The sequence below is a fragment of the Azolla caroliniana genome, unplaced genomic scaffold, assembly GCF_043228905.1.
Source record: "Azolla caroliniana isolate FFs.n. ecotype wild unplaced genomic scaffold, voAzoCaro1.0.p SCAF_3, whole genome shotgun sequence".
NCBI lineage: Eukaryota > Viridiplantae > Streptophyta > Polypodiopsida > Salviniales > Salviniaceae > Azolla > Azolla caroliniana.
The window spans coordinates 21699663-21724812 of NW_028230438.1; the positions used below are offsets into that span (position 1 = coordinate 21699663).

General features: G+C 37.3%; 1 protein-coding gene and 1 pseudogene across 3 annotated transcripts; one reads left to right on the forward strand and one right to left on the reverse strand.

Annotated features, from left to right (window-relative positions):
- Positions 1-5387: 5387 nt before the first annotated feature.
- On the forward strand, positions 5388-7363 carry LOC147866557 (cytochrome P450 86B1 pseudogene; annotated as a pseudogene). Its single transcript, XR_015529500.1, has 2 exons — positions 5388-5490; positions 5702-7363. The product of XR_015529500.1 is annotated as a cytochrome P450 86B1 pseudogene (transcript).
- Positions 7364-8065: 702 nt separating this feature from the next.
- LOC147866558 (NAD(P)-binding Rossmann-fold superfamily protein) lies at positions 8066-23784 on the reverse strand. Of its 2 annotated transcripts, none has more exons than XM_087317012.1 (13): positions 23661-23784; positions 23507-23562; positions 23018-23051; positions 21877-21975; positions 21469-21596; positions 21235-21273; positions 21033-21125; positions 20748-20846; positions 18853-18942; positions 18692-18775; positions 18542-18607; positions 17873-17948; positions 8066-8157 (listed from the first exon to the last, which is right to left on the reverse strand). In XM_087317012.1, exons 1-13 carry the CDS (start codon positions 23743-23745, stop codon positions 8150-8152), a joined length of 957 nt encoding a protein of 318 aa, XP_087173138.1. In that variant the 5' UTR covers positions 23746-23784; the 3' UTR covers positions 8066-8149. The 2 variants fall into 2 exon arrangements, with proteins under 2 accessions (XP_087173138.1, XP_087173137.1); XM_087317011.1 differs by having other exon boundaries at positions 21469-21611.
- Between the last annotated feature and the right edge of the window lie 1366 nt (positions 23785-25150).

The following is a 25150-nucleotide window of genomic DNA, read 5'->3' on the forward strand; positions in this document are numbered from 1 at the left end:
CACTGGTCGAAGTCACACCGTCCTTGGCTCTTCGGCAGTCCTCTGTATGTTTGTAGGAGCGCCTCTTCGAAGGCCTCCCACGAACTATGACCTTCTCGAAGCTCCTTTAGCTCCGCGCGCATACAGACGGCGATGACCCGACAAAAGAACTCCAGCCTCAACGTCTCGTCTACGCCTCGCACCTCCATTTCTGCGTTGTAGCCTTCCAAGTAGAATGAGACTTTGTCCCCGTTGAAACGGCTGACTCTTTCGACCACTCGCTCAATAGCTTGTTGCGTCGCTTCTCGCCTCATCATTCCTCGTCCGAACTCCATCACCACATCGGCCACCATCTCTATGAAGTCTTCGTCTTCCAACTCCATCCTCCCTTACCGCCCTTTCACGTCGGGTTCACCAAAGATGTCGCGGTATTCTACGGGTACGTGTAGGATCTTAGGTGGGACCATGAGGGTCTTGGACTAGGAAGGGGTTAGGAGAAAGGAGAAGAGATTAACATGGAACAAGAAATAAATGGAGGCAAGATACACCAATGAGTTACATTAAGAAAACACCACACGCTTTACAACCGTGGCCGCATAGGCCGAACGAAAACCCTAACCAAATAGGTAAAGAAGAAGAGTAAAACCCTAGACAAAACCCTAAGACCCAAATAGGGAGAAGAAGAACTCTAGAACAACCAAAACCCTAACCAAGAAGAGAGAGACTACCAAACCCTAGATCTAAGTGGTATACCCTTCTAACACAAAATAGGCAACCCCTTCACAAGAGACCCCTCCCTTCCTTTTATAGCCCAAGGAGGGAGGGACGTTACAATGTGGGATAAATACTCCCCTTTATTCTATACACATTTTCCTACTATACATGTGCTCATGTTGCACACCGCCTACTTGCCCATTCCATCCAGATTTCGCACTATAGCCAGAAATCTTCATGACAACGCATATGCCATGATCAACATCACAACATGTTGAGATATCAAGTTCAACTAGGTTTAGTTATTTTGTCAATAATATAACTTAGTAGTTATATAAATAGAATCTAGTTAAGTGGGATACATTCGAGATCCTCCACTCCCAAGTTCAATAAATATAGAACTTACATCCTTGTACCTATATTCTCCTCACAAATGTGCACCCTTGCACATGAGATGTATATATACATACCTCATTGTGGGTATTTTTGTAATTTGATGCTTATTAATATAGAGAAAGGTGTTCTAGATACACTCTTGTTAATCATCCCCCATTTGCTTTATTGTTCACAAAATATATTTCCTCTCTATCTCTCATTTAACTTCCTTACTCTCACACACACAAACATATCACATAGTCTTCCATTGCTTAATCACATACATGATTAACTACTACATAATTAAGAAATAATTAACCCTAATTAATTACCTAAGTATTAACAATTCCCTTATTGACATCTTCAAGATTAGTGTATGTATTACAAGGTGTTTCAATGTTCTCAACCATAGGATTCATTCGGACCTCATGCATATGTAGGCTTTGTGCATATTCTAGCATTTCTTTATCTGTAAATATATAATCAAGTTTATGCAATTAAGCATATTATAAAATATTTTTCCATAATCCATTATAATACAATCCTTTGAGCCGCGCAATCGACAACGATCCTCTTTCTGATATCTTTATATTTTGGTATTTTCCAACTCTAGCATTAAAGTCTCTCATAATTAACACTTTACCAAACTTCTCAAAAAAGGCTTTATTGCCTCTTGTCATTATTGATCTTACACGCTTTCTTGATTTGCAAACCCGCGCCAGATCGAAATCCAGACAATTCTTCCACCTTTTGCAAAAATCTCCCCTTGACAATCAGCTACCTTGTCCCTTTAACAGGTTTCTGGAGCTAATTATGCAAATTAAAATAGTAAATCTTTCTTTTAGTATACACCCATACTTTTGTTCACATGCTCCTTTCATTGTCCCAAGAGGATTAGATTCGAACCCTTGACCTTATCATTGTAGGCATAAGCTCTTGCCAATTGGAGTATTGTCTTTATATTATGCTAATAGTTTATACTACCTCTTCTCCTTCTTATCATACCTTCCTTCAATCTTTCTTATATCTTGAGTTGATGCATTTCCTCTCTTGAACTCTCCATGTCACGGCAACGTGTGTGTGTGTGTGTGTGTGTGTGTGTGTGTGTGTGTGTGTGTGTGTGTGTGTGTGTGTGTGTGTGTGTGTACATGTATGTATGTACATATGTACTAATGATTGTATGTATGTGTGTAATGCACTAATGGTTTATTTAGTAATTTGTAGAAGTTCAAAAAACATTATCTTACTTTGCATAATTTGATTGGTAAGAGTTATCAACAAGTTAGCCCATACAATTAGGTGAGACAAGAAGCCTATGATAATAATAGTCAATCACGCAATTTTTTCTAAGGAGTTGTGGGAGAATGTTTATGGATCCTCAAGTCTAGCAGTGAAATGTGTGAATTATTTTACACAACTGTCTGATGTACAAATGTGTGTTGATAGGATGATCAACACTTACAGAGGCCATTAGCTAATTGATTTGCAACGTAAAGTATGACTCTAGCAACTCTTTTGAAATCAATTATAAGGGTTGATTCTTGGCAAAAAGGCTATTCCCAACAAGCACATGGCATTGACTATGATGAGACCTTTGATGATTGACATGTATCCTTCCATATCCTTTGATATTCTTCCTATTAAGTTGCAACAACATATGAGAAGCCCATTACAATTCATATATTTACCCTTAAACACAATTCGTACTTAAGTGAAATGAAAGAAATCCTTACTTTTTTCAAAAATTGCCTATATATGCTTGGGTAAAGGATAAGGCTCCTCGTCACATAAATCTTTAGCTTAAACATATATGTTTCGCGAATTTGTGAATACTAATTGAAATGGTGTATGTCATCATTGGACAAATTAGAAACTTAATTTCCTTGGCTACTAGCCTATTCTTAATGATGATATGTTGAAGACAAATGGATTGGTGTACTATAAATCTATTATATATTGTAGATTTTATTTTAGCAACTTAATTATGTGTTCAATCTAGAACTCAACTTCGACCTAGTTGTATATATGGTAGTTTTCAAATTACCAAGGGTAAAACTTTTCCATTGTGAGTTGAGTCACTGCCTACAGGTATATATTTCAACGCTTGTACCTCTCACATAGCTACCAGTTCACTTTTGACCAATTGAATTTGTCAAGCATATTGTATACTCTTCTCAATAATTGGAGTTCGCCGCCTGTTGTATGTTATTTAATGCACTTAAATTATATGGTTCTATATGCATGTACATTTAATGTTAATGTCATCTATGAACTTGTTGCTTATCTAAAAAACTATTAACAAGTTTTTTAATACACTTAAAATTGTACATGGCATTACCACTAATGATAAATTACTTATTTTTAAATTTTTGTTGGGAGAAATTAGCAAATAATTGATATACTTATTATTAATTCATCGTTAATAGTGAGTTTAGGGATTGAGAAACATTTGAACATTAACAACATCCAAACAAGAGCCCCATATTGAGAAACATGAAGTTGATGACATCGTCTAGAAGAAAAGTTGAATCAACATCCCAATGATCTCATATGATGTTTGACAAATATGGACACACTAGACACACTTGACAAGAAAAGTTAATACAACGGTATTTATTAGAAAAGAGAAAAAAACATATATATGAACCATTGACTCTTTCACTCCTCCCCCACATTATGCACACAATGGGATTAGCTCTTCAATGCATGCCCCACCCAGACAAATCACATGGCATACTTATGAAGCCTTTTCATTACATTTCATGACATCTCTTTGCTCTTTTGGAAAAGAACAAACATCCTTGCCTAACCTTCTTGACCAACCTAGCCTTTTAGAGATATGCAATTGATTTCCCATCTAAATAAAGTTGCATTAACTAATTTACTACCTATATGTTGGTGAGCATCTATACGCACAATGTTGTCTGATGTTGTAACATTAAATCTTCTAGCATCTAATCTAGTTGTACCTTACCAGATTTGCAATGTTATATGCAAGTGCCATTTGCCATGTATGCATTTAAGAGAGAGAGAGAGAGAGAGAGAGAGAGAGAGAGAGAGAGAGAGGGAGAACACATCTACATAATAGGTAGATACATGGAGAAATAGATTTTATTACCATCCTTGAAGGTTGAATATGACCATGGGAACAATAATGAAACATATTCATGTAAAAAATATTAATGTACTATCTAGGAAAGTGACCATTGATAGCGCATTTTGTGGATGTGGGGTTGCCATTTGCCATGTATGCATTTAAGAGAGAGAGAGAGAGAGAGAGAGAGAGAGAGAACACATCTACATAATAGGTAGATACATGGAGAAATAGATTTTATTACCATCCTTGAAGGTTGAATATGACCCATGGGAACAATAATGAAACATATTCATGTAAAAAATATTAATGTACTATCTAGGAAAGTGACCATTGATAGCGCACTTTGTGGATGTGGGGTACATGTATGTAGATGTGGGACAACAATGTCACAAAATGGTCAATAGAGTACAAGTTGTCCTCATCACATAAAAATTTATGCTTAAGCACATATAGTCCCTTAGCAAATAATTAGGAATGAACTTTTGGGAGTGTTAATTGCTCTCGATTTAGAAATTGCCATCATTAACCAAATTGGAAACTGGATTTCCGCAACTATCTTTAATTTGGATTTGTTAAATCCCAAATAGGCTAGAGTAAATATATTTTAGACCTTATATTTCTTTTGAAGTTAAGTTAATTATGCATTCAATCTTACTTTTCATTTGACTAGGAACTCAACTTTGATTGAATAGTATATATTGTTAATTTTCAAATTACCAAACAGAGCAACTTTTACATTGTGAATCAAATTTCAATATTTCAATGCTTGGATTTATTGCTTCTAGATAATCCAATTTTTGGGAGTTCACACTTTTATAAATAATGGAGGTTCACTCAGTCATGTATATTATTTATTACAACTAAAGACATATTCACCTAACAACTAATGTTTTATTGGAATCACAAGCAATAAACCCAATATTACATTTTAACTAATGATTTATAACGTCCTTTTTAATTGCAATGAGATTGAATGAGAGAGATACATATATATAATCATGAGTTTATGAAAACAAAAGACAATATTTGAAAAGGAAGGAAAGATACCATGAGTTGTGTGTGTGTGTGTGTGTGTGCGCGTGTCAATGCATCCTTTGGTAAGCCTTTAATTAAAGAAGAATTTATACCTACCAATAAAACTTGGAGGGGAGGAAACCTATAAAACAAATCCGACATTACTCTTGAGTCCTACTTCTCATAACACAAACTTAGAACACTTGCAGGTAATCTCTTCCAACAATTTGTTTTTCCCATTACATTTGCTTTTAAAACATATGAATTATGTATCACAATCCAAGGCTTTGGTTATCAACCAAGAACTTCAAGTACGTTCAGATGATTAATTGCAGTTTATTTACATAGAGCTTGAACCATGGTTCAACCTCCATTAATGTTGTTTCCTTAGGAATGAAAAGAATGTGGTCAACGACCATTTACCTCTTATAAAATGTACTCTATACTATCTACATATGTGTAGGTAATGTATTTTGTACCATATACTAATACATATCTTATATTGTGGCTATATTGTGGCAGGAAATATGGATCTTGCAACAATAAGGGATGAACATGCAATGTTAAACCTTATAATGGAGAGGAACCAAGAAGTGATGGTATGTGGTACAATCATTCCTGTGTTTATGGATTTGATCTATTGGATGGAGGTGCTATTGTTGGTGAGTGTAGCATTTGTAGGAATAGGTTCTCTTAGAGCATTGATGGTATACAACAAAAATCCTTCACAACTTGTTGATTGGCCCGTGGTGAGGATGTTGCCAGCACTATTGGCCAATGCACACAACGTTTATGATTGGTTGACAACATTACTAATAGACAATGGGGGAAGCTTTCAATTTTGGGGACCATGGTTCACAAACATAAACTATTACTATACAGCTGACCCAATGACTGTGGAGCATGTATTGCGCTTAAAATTCAACAATTATCAAAAAGGTCCTGACCACCATGCTATATTCCAAGACTTACTTGGGGATGGAATCTTCAATGTAGATAATGCACTATGGTCCCTACAAAGGAAATCATCAAGTTTACAACTAAACTCACGAGAGTCCAAGACATTCAATGATGAGACAATCATTAAATCTGTAAATGAGAAGCTACTTCCCATTCTTCACCATTTGTGTGTTGGTGGCACTCCCATTGACCTACAAGATCTCATGTTGCGCTTCACATTTGATACAATGTGCATTTTGGGATTTGGGATGGACACTGGCTACCTTTCCCATGATCTCCCCTTGATCACATTTGCTTCTTCCTTTGAGCATGCACTTGATTGTTGCACCCATCGCTTCTTGCTTCCCTTGTCTTGGTGGAAAACCCTCAAGTTCCTTAAATTTGGTAAAGAGAATCAAATGCCTACCGCCATCCAAGTAATTAGTGGCTTCCTTGACCATGTAATCTCAACTCGTCGTCGTGAACTTCAATTTAACTCTCCCCCAACATCTAAAGCTGACCTCTTGTCTTGCTTTATGAGACTTCAAGAAACTTCACATGATGACAAATTTCTCAAAGATATCTCTTTGAACTTCTTACTTGCTGGTCGTGACACTTCTGCCATTGGTTTGTCTTGGTTCTTTTGGTTGGTTGCTAACCATCCACATGTTCAAGAAAAACTTCTTGAGGAAGTGAATCAAGTGTTTGGTTCTTCAAAAAAACCCTCACTTACCAAAAGTGCTCTTTGTCAATTGACCTACCTTCATGCCACTTTATCCGAGACCCTTCGTCTTTATCCTCCAGTGCCAATTGATGTAAGGCATGTAATGGAGGATGATGTATTACCTAATGGAGACCAAATAAAGGAGAACCATAAGTTGGTATATTCTATATATAGCATGGGTAGAATGCAAAGCATTTGGGGTTCTGATTGCACATCCTTTCGTCCTGAGCGATGGCTTTCGAAGGATGGCACCACATGTAGACAAGATATTTCACCTTTCCAATATGTTGCATTTAATGCAGGTCCTCGAACATGCCTTGGTAAAGACATGGCCTACTTCTTAATGAAGTCAGTGGCATCTATGATATTGTTCCATTTTAAAATCATATTGGTCCCTGAACACAAGGTTCTCCCTAAACTTTCTGTCACATTATATATGAAGCATGGTCTACTTGTAACCTTGGAACCTCATGAACCCAAATAACAATATTAAAACCTGCATTTTATCATTATAAGTTGCAGTCTATTTTAGTTTTCACACCTCACAAAGGCAATTTATGATTGTGCATAAGCTCAATGGATTGGATTTAAGGAGTTAGTAATAAAAAATTGTAGGAGTTCCATTTTGATGAACCATGTATGCTATCTATGCATATTACACATCACATCATATTTAATTTGCTACCATCAATTCTCAACTCTTTACCTTGTGTATTTAATCATTGTATGTATAGATATGCAAAAGGATTTGATCATTAGTTTTGGTGAGCACAAATCCCACTCTGGTTTTCATTGGTTGCACAAAGTACAATATCTTGTATATAAATTCAAAAGTTATTTGTAAATCTGCTTCATAAAATCTTGCATAACATCATTGGACATCAACCATTATGTTAATTTAAAATTCATTCTACAATCACTTGAAAACTTCATTCAAAATACATAATTTAATGTACCATGCTTTCTTCATATTGCTCATGTGTGCATCTTACTTCTAAATACCCCATTAATTTTCTTTATTTTCCCAAATGCACGTTGAAAAGAGGGATGCAACTAACAATAGGAACAAATTTCATTGCAAGGTTGAAAAGACCAATTAATTGCTCAAATGAGACAAAAAATGCTTGAAAGCTTATTGTTGCAAGATGTGCTTTATGCTGGTTTTCGTGCATGTTCCATCATTCGTTGTGGAATCTGATTGCAGGATGTGTTTTTTGTTCCTCCATCTTATCGTGTTTGGTTGTGTTATTTTAAGTGAATAAGGACAGCAAACTGCTCCAATAGTGTTGTTCGCCTAAAGCAATGCTTTAATTTTCTGGATCCCAACCACAAAAGAGTAAAATTTGAATATTGACAATGGATGATGGGTTGAAAACTTGGTAATGACAATTCATAAGGTTATACGTAAATGACAATTTTTATTGGTTTAAAATATCATAAAAATAAATTTTCGAAACAGATTAGAATAATGCAACTTACTGAAATCACATAATCATATTTACTAAGCATTAGTGTATTTTATGTTTCTTGCAACTTTTGAGCAAATGCAAACAATGAGAGAGAACTAGCATATGCAAACAATGAGAGACACTCCACTTCACCTCTACCAATGGGGTTTCACTTCTGGATAGCCTTATTATTTTACAAAGAGAAATTTTCACAAACGAGGATCCACAAGCTCATCCAAAGCACATACGCATACGCCTGCTGAATAGGCTGAGTGCGCTCCATCTCAGACTTCAACAAATTGGCAAAATATGTATTCATATATGCCCATCATAGCACAGGGCTAATAGTTGCAACATGTACCATTGCTTCAGCTACATTACCCTAATGATCCAGTTTGGTCAGCTCAAATAAGTAAAATGGTGCATCTAAACATCTAAACAAGACCTTAACCTAAGATCATACAAACTAGCACCAATGGGTTCTCATGTTACAACTTCAGGATTGGAGATGGCTATATACCCTCCTTCCAGAAATCTTATATATTTTTGTTGCAATAGAGGATTTCCTAAACGAATGTCTCCAGTCAAGGATCTAACTTGATTTAAACGGTGCCTAGTAGATCAATTATTTTCACTCAAGAAAGAGGCACGTGAAATTATAAGGGATTGTATCGTTCAATTACAAAATTTACACTGTAGGAGTGAAACTGAGGACAAGATGACCGATTCAAAATTGATGGATAGGCTCATAGTGGTATGACCAAACTCTTCACAATTTCATTGTACCACAAAATTGAAGATCATTCACAAAAGCATATGACGAAGCCATTAAATGTAAGACAACTTATTCGAGGGTAAACTAGCTTTAGCACTTATCTTAGTTATGCTAACTCTTAGAAATACTACGTCCGACACGTAGCACAAGATGACAAATTTATGATAGGCCATGTAATGAGAAAACACATGACCCCAGAAACCTTCTTCCTTGTTAGTGTGTTTGACATTCCTCCTACATCTTTTTTATTGCATCAACCTTTGTTGGGAACTTGCAACCATACCGCTATCATGATGTGGCGTGCTAGAAGGTGGAAAACATATGAAAAAGATAAAAATAAGGTGCCACAGATTGTACATGTCCTTATGAAAATATAAGCATATGAATGGCCTAGTGGTTAGAACCATTCACTTGGTTCAATAGGTGCAGAGTTCGAATCTCTGTAATGCAGCACAAATTAAGGAGCATTTATTCCTTTTTCTTTTTCGATGAAAAAGAGAAATATTTGCATTTAAGGCGCCTCTCTCAGTATAAGAGGGGGAGATGGCTCTTTTTTTTTCTTCTTCGATTTTTCTTCAGAATTTCAACATTTTGGAGGAGCACTGCACTCCTGACGTTCAATTTTCAGCATTTTGGAGCCCGACCTGTATTTTCATGTGAAGGTTATTCGTTCCTTCACTTCTTCTCGACCTCCTCTTCTATTTAGGTGGCCATTGTGGTCTCTAACATCACCAAACTCGTTGCATGTGGGAGAAAGAAAGAAAGAAAGAAAGATATATTAATGTCTTCTAAGGCCAAAATTGGCCCATGAGACAATTGGTTTACAACAAAATGAGTTTCAACATTTTGGAGGAGCACTGCACTCCCAACGTTCAATTTTCAGCATTTTAGAGCCCGACCTGTATTTTCATGTGAAGGTTATTCGTTCCTTCATTTCTTCTCGACCTCCTCTTCTATTTAGGTGGCCATTGTGGTCTCTGACATCACCAAACTCGTTGCATGTGGGAGAAAGAAAGAAAGAAAGATATATTAACATCTTCTAAGGCCAAAATTGGCCCATGAGACAATTGGTTTACAACAAAATGAGTATTTATCCAGTCATCAAAATGAGGGATCCGTTAGCTTGCTTATTGGCCATTCAAAGCGAGGATGGAGTGGCCAAGAACACTACTCCAAATCTAGAAACCAAAACGGTTTTGGCTTCTTGGCAAATTTGTATACTAAATTCTAGGGTCGTGGATGTGGCTTCTAAGCGTAAGGGGTCGAATACCTCAAAGAGTTTTTTGAAGAATATAAGTTTCTCTTCGGGGGGTGGGGAGAGGTGGTGAAGATGTTGACTTCATGATCCTGTAGGTTTTCTAGGTTGTCCAGAAGCGGGGCCAAGGGTGACTAAAGGGGCGATTGTGCGGGCTGCTTCTAGGGTTTTCGAGTGCTAAGAGTTTTTTTTCATTGTTTGTGTGTGGGCTATCATTGGGCTTTTCTAGTGCTAGCATTCTAGTGGGCATGGGGACAATTTTGTGGGTGTGGGACACTTTTTGTGGGCATGGGGGCGATTTTTGTGTTAGTGTTGGGATTATGTGAATCGACGGTGGTGATAGTGTTATTATTAGTTTTTTCTAGTTTCGAAAGGTTATTTGTGGTGTCTTCAATATCTACATAAATATGTTCAAACATTAAAAAAATCATTAACAACATTTACATTACCACAAGAAGTTGAAAGAGAGGGGGGAGAGGGCATGTTTGTATTTGGTTGTGCATCGTGTGGTTCGCACCTTGGAGCTTCCTTTTGGGATTTTTGACGCCATTGAAGGGTTAAGTAGTGGGCGAGGGAAGACAGAAGTGGAAGGAGAAATGATAGAATAATTGGGGGGGGAAAGAAAGAAGAAAGATATATTAACGTCTTTTAAGAGACCAAAATGGCCTAGAAGACCAAACAAGAGATTATATTACTCAGTAAATACAAAAGTAAATAAGATGAAAAAGAGACAAGAGGATCTGGTTTTCGGCACATGTGAGATTCTCAAGTTAAATAAATGATAACTTTTGTCTTTGAAAGATCTCTTGCATAGTTCGATCCAGAATGGAGAGGTCTCCGAAGCGAGGGAAGAACCTGTGATGGCGGGAGATAATGGCCATTATCTGTCGATGATGAGGGTGTTGAGGTCGTGGTCCATGGGGCCGGGGCCTACGTGCACGACAAATTGCTATTGTCCGATCTATTGCATCCCCTCTATTATGTCTTGATCAGGAGCCCATTTGTGTATCCCTTGCTCGACTTGTAGCATTAGTAGGAGTGATGGGGCCAAAGAAAGTTGTGATTGTCTCTTGAGTTCTAGCAAGAAAACCGTGTAGCAGGCCAAAGCCTTGTTTAAAGAGGCAATGATATCTCCCTCTACTTTCATAAGATACTACAATGACAACCATAGTGTTTGTATTCGTATTCGTATTCGTATTCGTTTGCATTCGAATGAGAAACCCGACGAATGCGAATATGTCAATCTATGGTTGGGGTAAAGGCCCTAAATGACGCCCTTATAGTGTGTACATGTGTATAGGCCTATTTATAAAGGCCAGAAGTCACTTATCATTTTTTTGTTATTATTAGGCCAAGTTTAGTGTGAACTTGGCTGACCTTAAAGGGGTTATATAAAACTTCTTGGGCATCGCAACAGTTCATAACAAGCTAAAACGGCAAGTTAACCTCTTCACTATGCAACCATGGTGTCATCTTCCTCAAATGTGAAGAATCTACTTGAGATTCGACGATTTGAGGGAATGGGTTTCGACTTGTGGAAGGAGAAAATGCAAGGAATTCTCTTTCTGAAGGATTGTGACAAGGCATTGGAGGCAGAAAAACCAGAGGACATGTCAAAAGATGCATGGCAGATTTTGAACAAAAAGGCTGTCACATATATTAAGATGGCTATTTATCATGAGATTTTGGTAGATTTCAAAGGCTTGGTATCTGCTTCCGAAATATAGGCAAAGCTGAAGGCTAAATATGAAAACTCTACTCTACGCCAGTTAATCAAGTACACCTGATGCGAACGCTTGTTGGCATGCAACTAGATGAGTCCAAGAGTGCAACTGAACCCTTGTCCTTGTTTACAGGTACCTTATCACAGTTGCAGGACTCAAGAATGGCTCTTGTTGATGACAAGCTCAAAGCCATTTTCTTGCTTATGACATTACCTAACTCATAGGAGACATTGGTAGTCTCATTGTCTAATAACCCCAACTTGACCTTTGATGGTTTGGGGGTTCCATACTCAATGAAGAGATCAAGAGAAAAGCAAGTGGAGAAGATCGCAGCTCAGCCAATATAGTTAGAGGTAGCATAGATACGAGAAGTAATTGTGTACACAAAAACAAAACTAAAAGCAAGGAAAGGGGAAATAGCAGCAAAGGTAAAAGCAATGTTGTACATGCTATCAGTGTCGCAGGAAAGGCCACAAGAAACCCGATTGTTGCTATTACAAAGCAGAACTTGAAAGAAAGAAGAATTTTGGAGATAAGAAAAAGGACAAGGCTGATGCACAAGACAGCCAAAAGGACAAAGGAAAGGCCAATTTGGCATCTAATGTATACATAAAGGGGTTGTCAGATGTTGAGGTAATTTTATGTGCTACTTTTTCAACTTATAATACTTAAGCATATGATGCCTCTCTAAATGTTCATTCACAGGACATGTGCATCATTAAGAATGATCTTATTGATGCTTTTTTGACCGTCAATGATGCATTGGCCCAAACATGGATAACTGATTGTTATGTTTCATTTCATGTGATTCCTATCAAGGAGTGTTTTTCTACTTTTACTACAGGCAGCCATGGCCATGGCCATGTATACCTTAGAAACAATCATGCATGTTCTATTGAGGGTATTGGCACTGTGCATTTTTCTACAATGGCACTAATGAGTTGGTTTTGAATAATGTGTGTTATGTACCAGGGATCAAGAAGAGCTTGCTTTCTGTGGGTCAAATGGATATGCATGGTTATAGCATTCTCTTTGAGAGAGGATCATGGAAAATGACAAAAGGTTCAAGGCTGATTGTGAAAGGCACAAAGAAGGGAATTCTTTATTGTTTACAAGGATATGCTATATCATGCAAGTTTATTTCTTTGGCTGAAGTTCACTCCCATATGGAGTTGTGGCATAATAGACTTGGCCATATGAGCCAAAAGGGTCTCACTAGGCTTTGTCATCTAAAGAAGCTTGATGTTAAAGGTACAAAGCTTGATTTTTGTAATGAGTGCCAATATGGAAAGCATGTGACGCATTCCTTTTACTCTAGTGTGTCTCGTAAGTCTTATGTATTTGATCTTGTTCATTCTGATGTGTGTAGCATGCCCACCAAATCTATGGGGGGTGTTATGTATTTTATTTCATTTGTTGATAATTTCTCTAGAAAAATTTGGGTTCAATTGATTAAATCTAAAGATGAAGCCTTTGCTGCATTTTAAGTGTTTTCATGCATTTGTGACTACCCAAACAGGCACAAAACTGAAACGTTTTGGACAATAATGGTGAGCATACAAGTGCTCTGACTTCAAGAAATATTGTGAAATTTTGGGTATTACAAGGGAGCTTATTGTTTCATACAGCCCCTCTTCTAATGGTGTGGCTGAATGATATAATAGGACACTTTGTGAGAGGGTGAGATGCATGTTGTCCACCGCTAATCTCCCTCATGGATTTTGGGGAGAGGCACTCAAAATCGCAGTACATGTATGCAATAGATCCCCTCACATGTCTTTAAAAGGTGACATCCCTGAAGAGGTTTGGTTGGCAAACCTACTTCATAGGACCACTTACGTATCTTCATATAAGGCCTGAGCTGAGAAACAAACTTGATGCCAAGTCCATTAATGGCCTCTTCATGGGATATGGCGAAGATGGCAAAATGGGCTACAGGATTTGGATACCCCAGCTCAAGAAGGTTATACGCGGGATGTTGTTTTCAATGAGGCAAGGCTGCTTCAAAACAATTGTGCCTCAAAAGATGACCATAAAAGGGTTAGATTTTAGCATGAGCAGCCACCTGTTAGACCCCGTTTTGACCATCAGGATGCACCACAAAGGACTTAAATTATTGATCATCCAGTGGTTTTGGAGCTAGAAGATGTTGGACAGCAAGATGAGGATCCTGAGGGGAATATGCAGCCAAATAATAATGCTGAAAATAATGGACAGCAGCCTAATAATGATGATCTCGACATACCACCTGATGCAGACCCATTGCCTAACAATGTGGATCATTGGGTGAGACGTTCTACTCGTATTAGATGAAATGTGAGCAAATTTGACCCCTCGCTGCACTACATAATGTTGACTGATGAGGGAGAACCTCGTACATATAGACAGGAAAAGGCATGTGAGCACAGCAATAAGTGGGAGCTTGCTATGTAGGAAGAGATTAAGGCTTTGCATTCAAATAATACTTGGGACTTGGTTGAACTGCCCAAAGGAAGGAAAGCTATTCCTAACAAATGGGCACATAAAATCAAGACGGTTAATGATAAACCCAAGTATAAAGCAAGGCTGGTTGCAAAAGGATATGCTCAAACTAAGGGCATGGATTTCCAGGAAGTGTTTTCTCCTGTGGTAAAAATGACCACTTTGCAAGTGCTATTTGCTACAGTGGCTGCACTTGATTTGGAATTAGACCAAATGGATGTACATACAGCCTTTTTGCATGGTGGCATTGATGAAGAGCTTTACATGAAACAGCCTGAGGGCTTTGTTATTCCTAGAAAGGAACATTTGGTATGTAAGCTCAATACAAGCTTGTATCACGCTTCTAGACAATGGTACAAAAATTTTGAAGCTTTTATGCTCAAGCATGGGTACAAAAGAAGCCATGCTGATCATTGTTTGTACATTAAAAGAGATGAAAATGGCAGCTCAATCATTCTTGTACTATATGCAGATGATATGCTCATTGCTACCAAGAAAAGGAGCATTGTTGATGTCCTTAAAAAGCAGCTGTAATCTACATTTTCAATGAAACACCTTGGGGGAGCTCAACATTGTATTTATCTCAGGAAAAATACATTGAAAATGTGCTGGACAGATATTGTATGGCTGATGCAAAGCCTCTTGGAGTGTTATTACAGCCAAATGAAAAAATCTATAAGGAAGATTGTCCTAAGACACAAGAAGTAATCAATGGCATGCAAGGTGTACCTTATGCTTCAGCTTGTGGTTCACTTATGTATGTTATGGTTGCTACTAGACCTGATATTGCCTATGCAATGGGAGTTGTAAGCTGATTCATGGCTAATCCAGGCAAGGCACATTGGAATGAAGTAAAGTCCATTATGAGGTACTTAGAAGGGACTAAAAATAAATGTCTCTATTACGGAAAAGACCCATTAGAGCTGAAGAGTTTCTATTACTCGACATGGCAGATGATCTGGATACAGAGAAATCCACAAGTGGCTATGTATTCACACTTGCAGGTGGTGTTGTATCATGGTGTGATAGGCTGCAAAAGGTTGTTGCTTTTTCCACTACTGAGGCTGAATATATTTCGGTCATTGAGGCTTCCAAGGAAGCAATATGGTTAGAAGTCTTTGCAGTGAGTTTGGTTTGCCTGAAAAGGCATCTATGCTTGGTTGTGATAGCCAAAGTGCCATCTGTTTGGCAAAGAATGCTATGTTTCTTGCACGCACAAAACATATTGATGTGCAATATCACTTCATTCGAGAAGTGCTTGAAGTTGGCCTTATCACATTGCTAAAGGTCCACACATCATAAAACCTTGTTGATGTGCTTACCCAAAGCACAACATCAGATATGTATACAGATGGTGGGAGTTACGTAGCTTAAAGGCGTCATTTATGCTTTGAAGTGGGAGGTTGTTGGGGTAAAGGCCCTAAATGACCCCCTTATAGTGTGTACATGTGTATAGGCCTATTTATAAAGGCCAGAAGTCACTTATCACTTTTTCGTTATTTTTGGGCCAAGTTAAGTGTGAACTTGGGCAACCCTAAAAGGGTCATATAAAACACAAGTTAAGATCTTTTGGATCTCACTTCAAAATGTGAGCTCCTTCAATTGTCTCTCTCTCTATCTATCTTTTCAGCCATCACTCTACTTGAGTGACTTCTAAGTGTTCCTCAACCCTATTAACATCATTCCTGACCCTTTCATCACCTACCTCAATCTCTAACTGATGTGATGAAGTTTGCAACTACCCTATCACACTGCGCAACGCATAAGATAGATGTATGTTCATCTAAGGTGACCCAATGATGAATCCATCCTCCGATGTCTGTAAAAAGTGTCTTGTAGTGGGCCATCTTTGTACTAAGTGATATTTTGGGGCTGATTCATGTTATCTTGTTTTCCAAGTTAATAATATTAGTTCGGATCACTCTATTCTTTTCCACTTTGATCATATTTAGATGGGGGCAATCCAAGCTATATTGGAACGGGGATAGTGCATTTATACTTATGCCATGTGACTCGAACCATTGCTGCATTTTAGCATAGCAACAATGAATGTCTCCATTTTCAGCCAGTTGTCTTGATGACATAAGTGCTAACCTTGGGTACCTTTGTTTAGGGAGCTCCCAAAGACATTGGATACAGGTCACTGATCAGAACAATGCATCGGTGATTATAGGTGCTGCTCCCATCTCTGCCTGGATTATATCATGGGGCACCGATGCTTTGCTCCTTATCATGCAGGCAATCATTGACACTAAGGTCTCTCTAAATCTTTCCAATGATTTGCCTTGCTAAGACTCAGTCCCCACATTTCTACTCCATAGAGAAGAGTTGGTGTGACAAATAATCACAGCTTAGTTTGTGGCTCTTGGAACTGCAAACGATTAAAAAAAGAGGGGGAGAAGGAAAAGAAAGAAGAAAAGAAAATGGTAGTGAAAGGAAGAAAAGAGCTGACCTTAATATGTGGGATAAATGTGTGTTTTAACGATCGGAGAGGGAGTAATGAGGGAACCTAACTGACCTATAAAAGAGCGCTCTTAGAATTTCTTTTTCTTTTTCTTTTTATAACAACAAGAGAGCTTGTAGAAAAGAGTGAACAAAATATCGGCCTGGTGACAGTTGGCAAAGGTGGACAGGACATTGAGGGCTCACAGAGGCTAAAAAACCAGGGACCTAGTGAGGGTTGTATGGAGGCACTCAAGTCATTGGCCCCACGATGGTTACAGAGATAGTCAAGATCATCAGCCTGGTGCTGATTCACATAGGTAGTCCAGACATTTGCAGTCCACACATCAGTTTATTGAAGGCTCGTGGAGGCAATTGAAACAACCACCCATTGAAGATTCAGAGTCAAACACGTTATCAGCCTGATGAGGGTGGATTAATTTGTCACGGAATATGGGGAGGACTGCAGAGAAGTTACCTGCAAAGAGGGAAATCAGGATGAAAGGATGATCGAAAGATTGGATGAAAGGACGAGAAACAAGCAATGAGAAACAAGCAATAGATGAAGGATGAAAACTCAAGAGACGACATGAGTGAGGTGAGGGAAGAACGAGATATGAGTCCAGAGACTAGCAACGAGAGACAAGCAAGACGAAAGTCATGAGACGAGTGATGAGCGATGAGAAAGATGAGAGTCGAGAACCGACAAATGAGCACGATGACAGTCAAGAGATGGAGGTGAGAGAGGTGAACTATACTAATTCGAAATAATAATGATAAGAAACAAATATTAACAAAAATGGTTTAAGGGTGCTTAACCACAATGACCACCCCTGACCAACAAGAAGAATGGCGCTTCATTTTCATTTAAACAGAATTAAACATAAAATCCATCATCCAATCACCTTTCTTGTTTTGACCAAATAGAAGGTTTGGACTGTAAGCTTGCTCATTACCAGCCTTCACACGCTTTGGTCCAACCTATACAGTATGGCATTATAAAAACAAGATATCAATATTTGAGTTGTCTGCATTAGAGAAATTGGCATAACTGTGAATAGATCATTTTCATCTCTTATAATGGTCATCATATGTATGAGAAAATAAATGCTGTTCCCTTTGAAAACTGCTAACAACTAAACAGGAGTTGTTATTCCCTTGTATTGAAATGTGTATGTTCATAATTACTAGACAATTGAAAAATATTCTTGATAAACCATCCTTACAATTGATATTAAATATTTCTATGATATTAGACCTTGGTATTTCAAAACTGTGTATTATTTTCTAAGAGGAATATATAGACACAAGAACATCTTTGGAAAGCTTTCATGAAAGCTAAATGAGAGGATAAAAGAATTTGAAGTTTAAAACTGTGCTTTCTTTTACTTTATGTATTTCTACAAGGTAGAGCAGTTTTTTTGTCTATTTAACTTAAGTTACTTGATCTCTCAAATAGATTTCTGAAGGCTAAAATCCTCACAACATTTTACAAAAAGGAAGAAGATTGCATCACATTGTGCGTTGCATTTAAGACCTTTTAATTAGATCAAGAAATATAGAATGGTTAATACCTTATTAATAATCGCATACCCTGCTGATGGTAGATATTGAAACACATAGAGGAGAAGCAAAATAGGCTGCAAATTTACGATTGCAACTTACCATCAGACAAGGAAACACTTTGTTTGAGCCAAACTATTCAAATTTCAGTGTCAACTTACATGATAACTGATCCATGCCTCTTTCAGTCCATGTGCTGCTGCAATAACTATTAGCTCAGCACATCTCGAAACCGGCAGTCTTCGCTGAAAGTACGTAAAATTTGAGTATTCCTCTTAGCACCAGCATATACCATATTTATCAAGTGTTTCAGAAATAATACCTCCAAACTCCTAGCTGACGATCCTTCAACTGAAGATGTCTCAATAGGACCAGGACAAACCACTGTCACTTTAATATTTTTGTCTGCAAGCTAGTCCATTCATAATATTCATTAACAAAATTAGGATGTGAGAAACAGACCAAAATGAGAGTTAGAGAATTATGCAATTAAACAGGGAGAGAAAATACATCTAGCAGAGAATTCAAGGCATTAAGTAGTAGCAACCACAGGCAGAAAAAACCACAAGCACGATTTAAGTAATAAAAGTATAAGCCTACACTTCAGAGAAGTCCATCTTAATTCTCAGCGTGTTTAAAGTTTGTCAACCGCACATGCATAGTATGAACTATACCCTATCGCATCACTATCCACATATTCAATGTACTAAAAGTAAGCTACATATCATATAACAATATTCAAGTCAAGCAATGCTAAATACATAAAGCGCAGCATTCAGTTTCTATTACTTCTACAGAGAGTGATGGGTTGACTTTGTCAGGAGAAAATCTGCTAGAAAATAAATACTAAAGTGAGGTTACTTCAGCCAATAACCAGGTGGTTAAGGCCTCTCTTATATAGGTGCCTGGCCTAGTGCATGGGTGAGGCTTGTATGTCACTTGGCAGAAGCCTATCCCATGCTCCAGACCCTTCACTAATTTTCCTAAACCACATCAATCATGTGCATATTTATTAGTGTAGATCAGTATAACAAACTAGCACATCGTACACCTAGTAATGGCTCTGCCTGTGGGCATTTTGAGGCCTCAATATCGTGCTTCAAAACATATCCCCCCTAGAACGTCCATGAAACTCCCCAAAACAGGGGGGATCAAGTTGTTGCTTTGTTTTATCGAGCTTCTTCAATCGACTGCAATGAAACACGAAGAACCTTAGAAGCCTCTTCTAGCAAATTTCGCCACTACACGAGATTTGGACCGTTGATGAGAAGAGGAATTCTCAAGAAATCATAATATCTGACTTACCCACAAGAAACTGCAACTCTACTGTGGCACAGCAAGCAGGCAAGCAAGTTGCTTTAAGGTTGTTTCAACCTTGCCTGTTTAACATTGATGCATCCATATGCTGTTTCTCAAAGTTCACTAAGCATCTTTCCGGATTGGCATAAGCCTATGTGCGATGTTGGGCACTACACATTTTTACTGAGCTACTTTGAGAATACACACGTCCTCAAAAGCCTTTCACACCTTGCAGTTTCTCATTCTGCAAACTTCGAGTCCTGGCTCTGATACCAATATTCGAAACTGATGGTCACAGGAAGGTTACTCTACCCAACCAGTGACTAGCTAGAGGGGGATAGATACCTCTCTTATGGCTCACCTAGTGCTTGGGTGTGGATGAAATCTGTCCACAACTTAGTGGAAGCCTACTGTAGACCTAAGACTCTGCCTTCGCAATCACCCTGAACTTCATCATTCATGTGCACACCTGTACTAGCACACATTTACAACAAACCAGCACCTCATACACTTGGTGACGGCAGTCTGCGGGCATTTCGACCAACTACAGACCACAACATCTTGATTCCTAACAGAGACTAGCACTGACTACATCAAAGGTTTATAGAAGAAATATATAACCTGTACAAGCATACAGTCTTACATATATATTATAGAAATGTATGTATGCAGGAAATGTTTATAAGAAATACATAATATGTAGCAGCATACGTGTGCACATACACACATGCATATACTCATAGATATGTATGTTCATATGTAAAAAATACATTGTTAACATTGTGTACCAATTATTCAAAGATCATCAATCTGAATGAAGAAGCCAAACAATACAAAAAAACCAAAACATGGGCCTTGAAGATGTTATTGTGACTATTCTATCGAGAAGTTAATGGTGAGGAGATGGTGGATGAAAACCTCAGCTCTAAGAGAGTGAAAATATCCATTCACAGCATGCTTTGAGGCCGCATATACTGTTTGTGCAGGCGATGGAATCTTTCCAGCAACACTACTCACCTGTTAGAAGTGAAATATTCAAGTTAGAGCCGCTTCCAGAGGAATTTATTAGCTTTTTCTTAAGATTTTAAAATCTATGGTCACATATGTTTTCATGTCTTAATAGTTCCTCCAAGTCACAATTCTTATGTTACATCTTGAAGTCACAAAGAAGTAACACATTTACATTGAGAATAGAGGGCATACCAAGACAATATTTCCACCACCTCTTTTAATCATTGATGGAGCAATTAAACGTGTGAGCCGAATCGGTCCCATCACGTTTGTATCAAAAGTAGCCTGTCTTAAAAGAAACCAAAGTATTTTTATGTGTATATTACATAGTTAAGAATTTACAATATTCCTTAAGGTAAACTTCCTTCACTGTGTGCCTTTAAAATGAAAATACCTTCAATAGATCATCAGTTGCATCCAATGCTGCCATTTTCTACAGGGGAAGGAGAAAAATTTAGTTTCAGCTCCTCAAGAAAAACAAATTAAATAAAGACAAGACAAGGATATCCATTTTATCATGCATACATAATAAACATATTCTCAGTCCTAAGTGAGTAAAGTCACATTCCATTCAATATTAATCTATGAAGTACTTTTGAACAATATTAGGAACGGGGAGTATACTTACTGGCCGTGCATAAGCAGCATTGTGCACAATATAATCGATTCCTCCAAAAACGCCTTCTGCACTTGAAACTACTTTTTCAAGCTCCTTAGTAGGTAAAGATATATCAAAAGGTAGAACCATTACTCCATCTGCAGCATTTGGACCTGAAAAAAACACTTTCTATAAATTAAATAGATCTGTCCGATCATTATTTCCAGTCCTGATAATGGAAAAAAGCTTCTCCACTTCGATTAAATCTAAACTTTCATACTACGACAATTTTGCCTGTTCACCATTTCTTCAAATTTGAAACTATTTTTGTACTATGATAAATTTACTTTTGAAATCTAAACTTCTATATTATGATAAATTTACTTATTCACCATTTCTTTGAAAATATGAACTATTTTCATGTTATTAAAAACTAACCTGATAGAGAAACTTTTACACGTTCAAGTTCCTCTACTCTCCTGGAGGAGAGAATCAACTTCGCACCCAGTTGTGCAAATTGTTTTGCAAGAGCTTCACCTGTATTAGTTTAAACATTGACGTGTTTGTGCTTCTTTCCTTTAACTAAATTCAATAAACATTATTAAATGGATCATTTTCTCTCTTTAGTCCAATGAGGTCATTCTAATGGCAAACTTCAGTTTCTGTGTCTAAAATTACCCATTATTATTATTTGCCTTGTTATGGTGAGAAAGATAAATTCTAACATTTTTAAAAATGCTTTTGTCTAATAGTTTAGTTTCACGTTTCTTGCATGTTACTACATGTTTTTCTTTCTTTCTATTATGCCCCTAGATATTGGACCTTGAGCAATTAGATATGGCAAACATGACAGCAAAGAAGATGACAATTCTGGTGAGAAAAGGCGAAGTGTGCATTAAGTTGTGAAATGTGATCCTAAAGAGGCAGGATCATTGCAACCATGAGTCCCTTCTTCCACAAACACACGTCTTTAATGTCGATTCGTAATCTAACATATGAACTCTTGATATTTTTCTGATTTGACAGTATATTCCTTCATACAATGATCCCATTACATGATGACTCATGAACAAGTAAGGATACATATCCAGCACGCAAAAAATGTACTGGGACCGAAGTGCAAAACTGATATAGAGTTGATTGACTCTCAACTACACTTGTTCAGTGTAAAGATTGTGGGGCAGATGTAAATATATTTCTGAAAACCACCAAATACACGAATCCACATGCAACTATGTCATACCATATGACATGTTCGCAGACACATATTGGAAGACATATAATACAAAGTTGTCATGAAATTACTAATCATTGAGGAGGCACCTACACAGTTACAAAATCAATAAGGAAAAGAAAGAAACTAGCTTTGAGGTTTCAAAACAAAAAGAGAAAATGGAATGGAAAAATACAAAAAAGTCATTTACGATTTTAGTAAATATAATGCTATTTCCATGAATGAGCTGAAAGAAATAAAAAGTTTCAAATTTGGGAAACAAAAAGAGAAAACGATCAACCTTACTCTATGAGATGTCTATACACATTCATGAGTAAGCAAAAACACGTATATGGCATCACTTACCAATACCTTGACTCGCTCCAGTAATCCATACAACCTAAAAGAGAGAGAAGAGAACTTAATTCTGAAATTCTCTTCCAACCAGCTAGAACATTCACTTCTAGCTAAGATAAAAGCAAGAAAAACGAATGGCGACTCCACTTTCACTTCCAAAATCACAAAATAATATTCATTTTCGTCTCTTAAGATTTCACTTCTGAAAACAGGCAAACAAGATGTTATTCATTTCTTAATATTTTATGTCTAAAGCCTACAACAAAGATGTATTCATTTCTTCGGGCTTTACTTCTAAAACAAATAAACAAGATTTTATTCGTTTCTCAAAAAATTTCATTCCTAAAAATAGAATAAATTTTAGAGGGGGTTTCGACTAGATCTCACTCCTAACAGCATTGAATATCGCAAGATAGGAAAAATGGAAAAACTGAATATACAAACCTGACATGATAATCTAGAGAAATAAAGAAGGAAGAATGAAAGAAAAGCAAGTACCTTGTTTTTGAAAGCATCAGGAGGTGCTGGACCTTTAAGAAGCAACGTTAGATCACCTGGAATTTATTTATTTTAAATCCATAGCTGAAATTAACCAGAAAAAAGAAAAAAAACAACAAAGAGAAAGAAAGAAGAAATTGGTGAGGAGGAAAACCATCAGATATAAAGAAGCGATAGGCAATCATGAGCCATGAGGCCACAGCAAACGCGATAAGCAACGCCGTCGTCGTGGTCACCATGATGATGGTGTGCACTGTGGGGAATATGTGGCGATAACCTGGGGAGAGGCTCAAATTGGGGCCTTTTCTGTAAATAAAAGAAACCTATATCAGAGTGAGAAGGTCCAAACCGAACCGTTTAACCATTTTAACCGTAAAAACCGCGCTCTCGCGGTTCGGTTTCGATTTTCAACAATAGGTCAATTTTAAATTTTTTATTTTTAAATTTTTTTTAATTTATAATATTTCATTTTTTAAAATTTTTAAAATTTTTAAGATGTTCCTAATATTTGAGAATAAGGTCTAAAAATGAAAATATTGTTTAAAAATAAATTTTTGAATTTTTTACTAATTTTTTAAAAAATAAAAAATCGTTAAAATGTTTGAACCGCGGTTTCGCGGTTCGGTTCGGTTCACCGTTGCCTATTGTTAGTCTTGCCCCTTGACCTCTTCTCTCTATATATGATCTAATATGCATTGATCAATTAAAACAAATGGTCGTCGCGAAGTTTGCAAAAGAAGAAAGGGTGTTGGACAAAGTTTGCCATTGGGAATGTAGTCGGCCATTCTTTTGTTGTTTGCAAATGATGTGATGCTTTAGGAGATGTACAAAAAAAAGGTTATGAGAACATTATAAGAGTTTTTGCATGCATACTAGGTCGAAGTGTCAATAGCTCTACATTAAAGAGTATGCTTGTGAGGAGAGAGCCAAAATAAGGATCAATTGTACATTATGTACACTAATGAGCCACTTCAAACTATGGAGGGCTTAAAATATCTTGGCCTTGAACTTCTTTTAGTTTATAGGTGGAGTAAATGGGAGCTTATTATGCATTCGAGAATATATCCAACTATCGAGAAATTAGTTGTTGGGTCCCCAAGATATACCATTTCGACACTTTGGTGACATTGGGTGCTTCTCTAAGTATGAGGCAGTATAAGCATTCCTAAGTCAACTTGAAAATAGCTTGAAATTGTCCCAAAACATTTTCTTACAAAGTTTCTCTATGTCAAAAAGCAAATATCATACACCCTCCTACTTCTTGAGAAGGGTCAATTCCCATTAAGATCATGTCCATGAAAGGGGTTGTCAAATACATGCTAAATGTTTAAATAGTACAACAAAAATGGGTGTTTGTGATGCCAAAAGTTGTCACAAAACACATCGATATTTGGCCCATCACCATGAGATGAGTTTATGTACAGGTGTCACAAAGCTCTACAACGCCACTCACGTAATGTGTCGCATAGGGACACTCCAAACCAGTAATCATGATGATTCCTCATTGTTATCATACTATCCATTGATGAATTAACACCCTCGTGTCCCACCTCTTATCTTGTTGGATCATCATGTTGGATGTGGAAGACTCACTTGGGTGATGTGTTGGTCTCGTTCAACCTCTAGAACATCCTGAGTTCCATG